This window comes from Girardinichthys multiradiatus, chromosome 1 (assembly GCF_021462225.1).
Source record: "Girardinichthys multiradiatus isolate DD_20200921_A chromosome 1, DD_fGirMul_XY1, whole genome shotgun sequence".
Classification (NCBI taxonomy): Eukaryota; Metazoa; Chordata; class Actinopteri; order Cyprinodontiformes; family Goodeidae; genus Girardinichthys; species Girardinichthys multiradiatus.
Genome location: NC_061794.1, coordinates 47,520,990 through 47,531,824, shown reverse-complemented (window position 1 = coordinate 47,531,824; position 10,835 = coordinate 47,520,990). Strand labels below are relative to the sequence as shown.

Sequence of the window (10,835 nt, the reverse complement as noted above, 5' to 3'; positions counted from 1 at the left end):
TTTCAAAAGGAAAATAGTGAATAAAACATGTTCAATAAAAATTAAATCAGAATTTCTAACAACACATTTATTGAATTCAAATAAATAAAAATTGCAATTAAACAAAAATCTGTTTTTATTCCCTCTCCATGATCACTGTGTATGAAAAGGAAATTTTTAGTGTTGTTTGGATCTGTACTTATGATTTTTTAGGTCAAATCACAATCTTTAAAACAGCATGTGAAAGGATTTATTCTGTTTTCAGGTGTTTTCTATTAGCTAATTTACTTTTCACCACCAGAGGGCAGAAGAACTGAGAGTGTTTAAATGTGTGTCTATGTGAGTAAGTGAGAGCCAAAATCACCAAAAGAAAGTATGCATGCGTGATTGTGCAGACAAATGTGAGTATTTGTGAGGCTGCCAGCCTTGTTTGTATGCCAGTCCTGACAAAAGCTCCATCCAGCCGTGCAGCAGAGGGCTGCTTGTTCTCAGAGACCCTCAGAGCTCCAGGACACCTAGTCCCTCTGCTGCCTGCAGCCCTGACAGGGAGACGGACCCTCAGCACGCCCCTGTCCTCCACCTCCTGGAGCTCTGTTTGGATTACCAATGGATGGGAAAAACAGAGAGGAGTGTTTAAAGTGAGAAAGTTTGAGTGTTTAGGGTGGAGGAAACTTAGGATCTGGTCAGGATCTCAGCTGGAGGTCCGAACACGCAACATAAGTGTGGCGCAGTTTGGAAAATTCAACTTTAACTACCAACATTTTTCTCTTGGATTGGGATCTTTTTATTTGACCAAACTTGGAGGAAGAATATTGGGAACTTCACAACACCAGGCTGATCATTTTGTTCCCGAGTACAAAATCTTTCTTGGAATACTGTTGGAATTGATTTGAATTTTGAATTCTTTGTCAAAGGACTTTATAGAAACAGGCCTAATTCAACGGTTCAGGTGTGAAGTGGAACTAAATTGTTTAAACTAGCAGGTCATGGCTCCGTCACTCGTTTTTTTGCTGTGTCTTTACTTCTCACTGCAGTTTATTCATGCAAAGAGTGTTGAGCAACAGGACAAACAGCAGAGCAGTACCCATAAATCCTCCTATAGTGTCCAACTGAAAGCTCTTCGGAGTGGCAAGCAGTTACAGACTGCAGATGATACCTACAACCCTGAAGAGAGCCGCCCTCTGCCTGACATGGTGGACTTGGACCTGGACCGCCGTCGTCGCCTGGCCCGTGGTGCAGACGAGGATGAGCAGCAGTCCACCTTCAGTCATTCCTTTGAGAATGAGTGGGTGACAACGCCTCAAGTCACAAAGTTCAGTAACACAACAAAGGTAGAAATAACCAACAACCATAGAGATGAGACCAATATCCATACAAACGCATCCAACTCAGATGATGAAGGTCCAGGTCTCTTTAACCCGTTTTATCCGCTGGCGAAGAGTTCGTATGTGGCATATGTGGTTCTCTTCCTAGCCGGCCTGGTCCTGGCAGTGGGCGTGGTGGCCAACATGGCTGTCATGTGTGTCGTTTGGAACAACTACTACATGAGATCTGCCTGGAACTACCTGCTGGCCAGCATAGCATTCTGGGACTTCCTGGTCCTGGTGGTCTGCCTTCCAGTGGTGGTGCTGAACCACCTGTCCAATAGGAGGATCCTAGGTGACATCACCTGCTGCATGGTGCCGTATATGGAGGTAGGTGGGCCATATGTATATCACTGTAATTAATAACAGTTTTATTGACCTATGCTGTCTAACATTTGGTCACTGTGCAGAAGAAGCTGGTGTTGAAGCAGTTCTCTGGAGACATCAAAAGCTGAGCTTGTTCTTCCCCTGAGGAGCAGGTTGATCTGAATCCCTGAATTTTTGTCACCAGTTACAGATCAATTTAGACAGTGATCCAGAAGTAAATATGTTACTTAACATAATGAAGAACCCTGCATACCTTCTATCTCCATCAGCCATGACTTTAACAGAAATGATGCAGCAGAAGAAACATGGTAAAACAAGCAGTGGCTTCTGTGTGACAAACACACGACTAAGAACCTGGCTCAACCACGGCAGCACATCAGGGTACTGGATGGAGTGTGTGGTGCTAGGGATAGGATTAAATCCTGTTTTGGGGCCCTCGTGTACCACTGTAGTCTGGGTGTTGGGAAGGACTGGCCACATTGGTAGGCTATCAAACTGTAGGTTGCAGGAAAGTAACCTGTAAGTCCCAGAAGCTTGATTAGTAAACTGAACGGTTTGGAATCTACAGCGTAAATGCATGAAACACAACATTTAACTTCAACAAAAGCAACCTCTAGTTTTACTTAAGTACCCTGTAACGTCTGGGAAAGCAACCGGTATGTTCTGGGAAGTATAGGAATGCAACTTTTAAATTCATGGAAAATAGCTTGTAAGTTACAGAAAGTACCAGAAAACCACCTGCAAGTTATGGGGAAATGACCCATAAATTCATGGAAAATAAGGAGAAAATTCTGAGATGGTACGATGCGCAGAAAGTATTAAAATAATCCTGCAATATCTGGGAAAATAACGTAGATTACAGGGAAAAACCTTAGGAAAGTAACCTCAAAGATAAGTTCTGAAAGCTAAAGTTTTAAGCACAGCCTCCAGTATTTTCAAGTAAAGTACTATGTGACAGACATCCTATGCCTGGTCCTCTGGTAAAGTAACCTGTACATGTTAGGAAAGTGGCTTGTAAGTACAGTCAAGTAGTTTGTAAGTTCTGTAAAACTTCCCAGCTCCAGTAAAGTAGGCTACCAGGCCACATGACATTTCATAAAACAACCCAAGGAACCTGGAGGTTTCTGGAAAGTTTGGGTTGCTTGATCGATGAACGTGTTGCTGTCGTTTCTTTTTGTCCAGTTCATTGAAATAGGCTTAAACATGTTAGGTGGCTCTGCGAACGGAAAACATCAGCATATGTTGACCGAAATGCTTGTTTGTTGATCCAGCACAAGGGGGGGAAAAAATGAATGCTTCTCCTGTTGGTTGTTGCAGCAACCTGCTACTATGGCTGCTGGATCGTCCTGCTCCAACAGTTGGTTATTAAACCTTTTGTTAGATTTCTAAGGTGGAGAGCTGTTGATATTTTAGTCCAGCTCACTGTAATGAGAATCAGTCTGACAGCTGTCAATATTCAGCAGTCAGAAGGGATATAGACAGGTCCTTCTCAAAATATTAGCATATTGTGATAAAGTTCATTATTTTCCATAATGTCATGATGAAAATTTAATATTCATATATTTTAGATTCATTGCACACTAACTGAAATATTTCAGGTCTTTTATTGTCTTAATATGGATGATTGTGGCATACAGCTCATGAAAACCCAAAATTCCTATCTCACAAAATTAGCATATCATTAAAAGGGTCTCTAAACGAGCTATGAACCTAATCATCTGAATCAACGAGTTAACTCTAAACACCTGCAAAAGATTCCTGAGGCCTTTAAAACTCCCAGCCTGGTTCATCACTCAAAACCCCAATCATGGGTAAGACTGCCGACCTGACTGCTGTCCAGAAGGCCACTATTGACACACTCAAGCAAGAGGGTAAGACACAGAAAGAAATTTCTGAATGAATAGGCTGTTCCCAGAGTGCTGTATCAAGGCACCTCAGTGGGAAGTCTGTGGGAAGGAAAAAGTGTGGCAGAAAACGCTGCACAACGAGAAGAGGTGACCGGACCCTGAGGAAGATTGTGGAGAAGGGCCGATTCCAGACCTTGGGGGACCTGCGGAAGCAGTGGACTGAGTCTGGAGTAGAAACATCCAGAGCCACCGTGCACAGGCGTGTGCAGGAAATGGGCTACAGGTGCAGCATTCCCCAGGTCAAGCCACTTTTGAACCAGAAACAGCAGCAGAAGCGCCTGACCTGGGCTACAGAGAAGCAGCACTGGACTGTTGCTCAGTGGTCCAAAGTACTTTTTTCGGATAAAAGCAAATTCTGCATGTCATTCGGAAATCAAGTTGCCAGAGTCTGGAGGAAGACTGGGGAGAAGGAAATGCCAAAATGCCAGAAGTCCAGTGTCAAGTACCCACAGTCAGTGATGGTCTGGGGTGCCGTGTCAGCTGCTGGTGTTGGTCCACTGTGTTTTATCAAGGGCAGGGTCAATGCAGCTAGCTATCAGGAGATTTTGGAGCACTTCATGCTTCCATCTGCTGAAAAGCTTTATGGAGATGAAGATTTCATTTTTCAGCACGACCTGGCACCTGCTCACAGTGCCAAAACCACTGGTAAATGGTTTACTGACCATGGTATCACTGTGCTCAATTGGCCTGCCAACTCTCCTGACCTGAACCCCATAGAGAATCTGTGGGATATTGTGAAGAGAACGTTGAGAGACTCAAGACCCAACACTCTGGATGAGCTAAAGGCTGCTATCGAAGCATCCTGGGCCTCCATAAGACCTCAGCAGTGCCACAGGCTGATTGCCTCCATGCCACGCCGCATTGAAGCAGTCATTTCTGCAAAAGGATTCCCAACCAAGTATTGAGTGCATAACTGTACATGATTATTTGAAGGTTGACATTTTTTGTATTAAAAACACTTTTCTTTTATTGGTCGGATAAAATATGCTAATTTTGTGAGATAGGAATTTTGGGTTTTCATGAGCTGTATGCCAAAATTATCCGTTTTAAGACAATAAAAGACCTGAAATATTTCAGTTAGTGTGCAATGAATCTAAAATATATGAATGTTAAATTTTCATCATGATATTATGAAAAATAATGAACTTTATCACAATATGCTAATATTTTGAGAAGGACCTGTACAGTAGTACCACCAGGTTCTGTTTCTGCCCTGGTCTTCTCACAATTGGGAATACCTGGAAAACCTTCAAACTGAGGCATCTAGAAGGCACCCTGATCAGATGCTTGAACCACCTTGGCTAATTCCTTTCAGTGTGGAAGAGCAGCTCTACTTCAGTTGTTTTCAGGATGTTTTGATCATAACCTGTGATTGGTAACATCAGCGTCTCCTTCTGCAATAACAGGTGAAGGGAATTTAAACTCAAAGCCATTTTTTGAGACAATATATATATATATATATGTTTTAAAGGACAGGAATATCAGTTTCATATGTTGGCACAAAATATATATTGAAATATATGTTTGTTGCATAAGCACAGGTATAATTGTAAAATATTTAGCTTCTATGTTTAATATATATACATATTCTATATATATATATAGTTGGCCTCGAAGCGATTATGGCAAACCGTCCGGCGCCTCAGGAGGGGGAAGCAATGCTTCGCCAACACTGTTTATAGTGGGGGTGGGGAGCTGCTGACCTTGACTGAGGACATTATCGGGCGGTGGAAGGAGTACTTCGAGGATCTCCTCAATCCTGCCATCATGCATTCCCTGGTGGAAACAGAGGCTGGGGATTCAGGGTTGGACTCTTTCATCATCCAGGCTTCACACAGGGCTTCAGGGGTAGATGAGATCCACCCTGAGTACCTCAAGTCTCTGGATATTGTAGGGCTGTCATGGTTGACACGCCTCTTCAACACTGCGTGGCGGACGGGGACAGTGCCTCTGGACTGGCAGACTGGGGTGGTGGTCCCCCTTCTTAGTCTTCCTGGTAAGGGCTACGCCAGGGTATTGGAGAGGAGAGTCCGACCGATAGTCGAACCTCGGCTTCAGGAGGAGCAGTGTGGTTTTCGTCCCGGCCGTGGAACACTGGACCAGCTCTATACCCTCTATGGGGTGCTCAATGGTTCATGGGAGTTTGCCCAACCGGTTAACATGTGTTTTGTGGACTTGGAGAAGACATTCAACTGTGTCCCTCGTGATGCCCTGCGGGGGGGTGCTCCAGGAGTATGGAATCGGGGGATTTCTAGACGCAGTCAAGGGCCGGAGGGGGTCTGGTTTGGGGACCAGTGGATTTCGTCTCTTCTTTTTCCAGATGACGTGGTCCTGCTGGCCCCCTCTAGCCAAGACCTACAGCATGCGCTGTGGCAGTTCACAGCCGAGTGTGAAGCGGCTGGGATGAGGATCAGCTCCTCCAAGTCCGAGGCCATGGTTCTCGACCGGAAAAGGGTGGCTTGTCCTCTTCAGGTTGGAAGGGATTTCCTGCCTCAAGTGGAGGAGTTTAAGTATCTCGGGGTCTTGTTCACGAGTGAGGGAAGAATGGAGCGGGAGATCGACAGACAGATCGGTGCGGCTGGATAAGTGGAAGACGACGAGTATGAGTACGAGTATTTAGCTTCTACCATGTTGCCATAATAACTTTAATAAACAACTTTGTCATTGGTATTATCTGACATGTGTAACTGCAAGACATTTAGCGAGATGATTGCTCATGTTAACTCATGTAAGAATGGAGTGAATTACCATTTCAATAAAACTACTGCATGTAAAAATGTAGCATGCATATTGTCTCCATCTTTTTTTTATTTATGATTCATGCTTATAATGCAGTATATAGAAAACATAAGCACTAGTTTCCCATATATGGAAATGTTTTATGTCATATATTGCAATATGTTTTTGTTTCGTAAGGGGTGATCAGTTGTAAGCACCCATGTGACAACACTGCATTGTGAAAAACTGGGTTTGTGTTTTACTGTCTGTATCTTGAGAAGGTATGACCATACTTCTGAAACCCACCAGGAACTTCTCCGGGAACTCTACATGAGTCTTAATGACACCAACATTCTTCTTCTTGTGTCTGCAGGTTGTGTCCCTTGGAATAACCTCGTTCACTCTGTGTGCCCTGGGTATTGATCGTTTCCATGCCGCCACCTCCTCGCCCCAACCGAAGACCCGGCGGGTGGAACGCTGCCGCTCAGTGCTACTGAAGATGCTGCTGGTGTGGCTCTCAGCTCTGCTGCTGTCCAGCCCAGAAATCTTCCTCTGGCAGCTGAGCCAGGCGGTGTCACCCTCCACCAACAGGATGGTCGACTCCTGCACCATCACACCGTCCTCCCCCCTGTCCATCTACCTGCCTGACTCTCTCCACTCCCTGCTGCTCAGGTACCACCAGGTGAGATTCTGGCAGACCAGGGAGGTCTGAGGTTCTTGGATCAAACACCAAGGTTCAATTCTTACGTGTTGCTGAGTCTCCATTCACATCTCACCTTTCCCATCCGTCAGGGTCGCATGTGGTGGTGTTTTGGCTGCTACTTCTGCCTCCCCGTCCTCTTCACCATCCTCTGCCAAATGGCCACCCGCAACGTCAACAGCGACTCCAGCTCTGCCCAGAAACAGCGTAACCATGACGACCGCTCCAACAGCCAGAAGAGTCAGCAGCATCAGGCGGTGGAGCGGCAGCTGAACTGCACCTTGCTGGCGTTGGCAGTGGTGTATGGTGTCTGCGCTCTGCCCGAGCACATCTGCAACATCACGCTGGCCTACATGTATATCACCGTCTCTGAAGGCACGGCAGCCATTCTGGCGCTGGTGCATCACTTCCTGTTGTTCCTCAAGTGTGCAGTGACACCAGTGCTGCTGCTGTGTCTGTGTAAGGTGGGTCCAAGTTAAAGAGTATTTAACCACCTTCAGACATTTAACAAGGAACCAGGATCACACTGCAGGAATCTACATGTTTGTTAGGCCAATCCGAACGGAAGGATTTTGCAATACAATGTGATTCTAAAGAAGCTACTCACTCTAAACCTGGCCTTTCAGGAGTGGTGGTCTACTCAGTGACTGCAGATGATCCTTGGAGAATGCTGAACAAGTTTAAGAAGAAAACATCTCCAGCAGATTGTCTGTGTGCCTTTAAGAAACACAGGACCTCCTGTCCTGGTTCACCTGATCTTTTAACATATGCCAAGTTTTCAGCTGGCAGCTCTTTGGGATTCACCTTTTTGGAGCTAAAATCAGATTCTCTGTTGCTGAAAATGTATTTGAACAACAGAGAATAGGATTCAACGAAAACAAGTCGTCTAAATATTAACCTTTTATTCTTTGCTCAGGGTTCGAATACATAACATGTACAAGTCTGGAATCACATTTTCGAATTTCTCCATTGATTATTGTGTCCGCATTTAATGTTTATTAGATGTTTACATGAAAGTTTTTAGGAGGCATGGTAGATAAAGTAAACAGCACCGTTGCCTGGTAACAAGAAGGTCCTGGGTTCAAATGTCAGCCAGGACTTGTCTGAGTGGAGCCTGCATCTTCTTCGTGTGCTTCCTTGAGGTTTTCTCAAGGTTCTCCAGTTTCCTCCATCAGTCCAATCTGCTACTCGTAGCTTAGAAGAGAGTGTGTGTGTTGTTTTCTGTGTGTGTTTATATGGGTCTTCTGATAGACAGGCGACTGGTGGATGTTTTCCAGTGAATAAAGTAGTATAAGCAGGCATAGGCAGAACCACTTAAAAACAGTTAGTTTTGATGGTTAGGAATAATCAAACAATAATATTTTATAGCATTGATTCTGAAAAAGGGGGCTGAAGTTACAGAGCCGTTTGCTTTGCTGCTCCAAAAAGCTACAAATGCTGCAAAATCCTGCAGGTCATTATTGAACAGAGCCTTCATAAATAAATCCTGACTAAACCTTTCCAAGACAAGTTATGTCTCGGTAATATTTCTTTCTTTGCACACCTCGATGTGATGAGCACCACATGCCGTGGTATTCATTTTTTCCCCTTCAGAATAATTTCCAAATAAATAAGATCTGAGAAAGAAAACTCTGATTTACTGATGGCTCCAGGACTGTTGGGTCAGTGATTCAGTTACAGTAATAATACAGTTGCTTTAGGGAACCTGTCAATGATCAGTTATTAATTGATTATATTAGGATTTGAGGCGACTTTACACTGTTTGTGCGAGAGAGCAGTTGGTCTTACACAGCTCTGCGGGATTTTACAAACATTTCTCAACAAAAGCAAAATGATTACAGAGCTGACATTTCTCACTGTGCTTTTCTGGTTTAAATTAATTTAATTTGTATTTCAGGCTCTTGGTCAGGCCTTCATGGACTGCTGTTGCTGCTGCTGTCAGGAGTGCCAGCCAACCACAGCCCAGGGTTCGCCAGGCTCCGCCCAGGTCAAACTGAAGGCAGCCAATGAGACTTCCCTCTTCTTTGACAAGGCTAAAGACACGACGGCCATCTTGTCCATCTCCAGCTAGAGCTGTCTGTTCCTCTTCAGTTATTACTCCGTGAATCAATCTCCTCCTGGTTGTTCAGACATCTCTTAGTTAACTCCAAGGTTTCCTTCTTTTCCTAAATGTTAACTCTTCTTCTTCTTCTTCTTCGTCTTCTGCTGCCGTCTACATGATCTCTCCACCCTTTTCCACAACCTTGAACTCATCCTTCTTCTTTCTGAGCACACCTTTTCAGCCAGACCACTGTTTTGTTTGGGGACACCCTAGCTTCTTGTCTGTTCAGGAACAAATGTTTAATCAGTTAGAAAGTTGCTGTTGAGGCCTGTGTTGACAGCATGAACCTGTTTCCAGGACTCTGACGAGACTCTTGCAGAAGGAAACACCCGCCACAATCTGTAGATCTAAGCTGTGAAGTTTTTTGTTCTTACTGAAGTAAATTAAGTTAAATTAGAGCAGTAGGTTTTACAAATATTTAGCTGAGTGAGGAACATTAGGATCTGCTGCTGGGATGAGATGTTGCTTTAATATGGAAAGTGTTTGATATTTGATGACTTGGATGTTCAACAAATGCACAGTGGTGCGAAGGTCTACACATCCTTGTTAAAAACTCCAGGCTAATGAGAATAAGAAAAGGAGAGCATGATGAGTCATTTCATCTATGATATACATGTATATCCTTTAAAACAGATAAAAAGGTTGCAAAAACCTGGTTGCACAAGTGTGCTCTCGCTTGGACTAACACCTAAATTTAATGTCAGCATTGTGTGTATATATATATATATATATATATATATATATAAAACACCTCACAATCTTCTTCCACTAGATAGAGTTAAACTGAATGCTGAAAACTCCATTTAAAATGTGTTTTGATCAAGCATTATGTTGAGGTTGTAAACACTGCATTCAGGTGTAATCTCACCAGGGGTGTGTAAACTTTTAAGAGTCTCTGTATTTAAAACCATGGTTGTCATATTTTGCGGGGATTTACTCATAAAGAGCTGAAACATGTTTTTAAAATGTGACTTTGGTTTGAAACGCTCTTAAAAAACTGTTCTTTAAAGGAAGCAGAAGCTTGAAAAAATGAATTTGAACTCATTTCACTGGAATGGGGATAAAATAATTAGCAACAGCTCATTTAGTGCTATACCTTTTCAATTTTATTTAGGTTAAAAACATTTTTGGGTTGTAAAAGTTGCTCATTCTGAAGAAATTTGGTCAAAAGATAAAAATATTTGGGAAAAAGTTCCAGGAAAACATGAAATGACTTGAAATGATTTGAAAGCTGATCCGAAGCAGATGACAGGATGCAGTAGGGGTGTAACAGTTTGCAGAAATTATGTTTCTTGGCTACAAAATTATAGTTTCAGTATTTTTGTTCTTTCATTTTTCTCTTTTACACAAATGTCTTGAATTTTCTAGAATAAGAAGAGTTTGATGTTTCAGTAAATGTAAAAAATCAAACCTATAAATAGAGAATTAATATCCATCATGATGCATATTAATAAAATTAACTGTACCAATCCTTGTACTGTTTCTGTGTTCAGATGAGCAGCTTCCGGTTTCGTATTGATCCAGTTAAACCCAAATAAAGTTCTGCAGCAGGGTTGGATGGATCCATGCGTTTGCATCATGGAACAAAGTGATGCTGCAAACTGGATCCAGTTCAGCTTAAGCTGGTTCCCCGTGTCTTTCAACCTCTGCTCTGTTGGCCGCCGCAGTCAGAACCGGGTCATGGACTGGGCTTTGGTGCTGTCCTTACTCATTCAGATCTTTTTATGTGGAAATAAAAA

General features: G+C 43.2%; 1 protein-coding gene across 1 annotated transcript; it reads left to right on the top strand.

The window, feature by feature from the left end:
- Positions 1–414: 414 nt before the first annotated feature.
- LOC124873814 (G-protein coupled receptor 37-like 1) lies at positions 415–10,565 on the top strand. Its single transcript, XM_047374789.1, has 4 exons — positions 415–1,673; positions 6,669–6,977; positions 7,088–7,459; positions 8,893–10,565. The coding sequence occupies exons 1-4, from the start codon at positions 966–968 to the stop codon at positions 9,064–9,066; spliced, it is 1,563 nt and encodes a 520-aa protein (XP_047230745.1). The 5' UTR covers positions 415–965; the 3' UTR covers positions 9,067–10,565.
- The last annotated feature ends 270 nt before the right edge of the window (positions 10,566–10,835 follow it).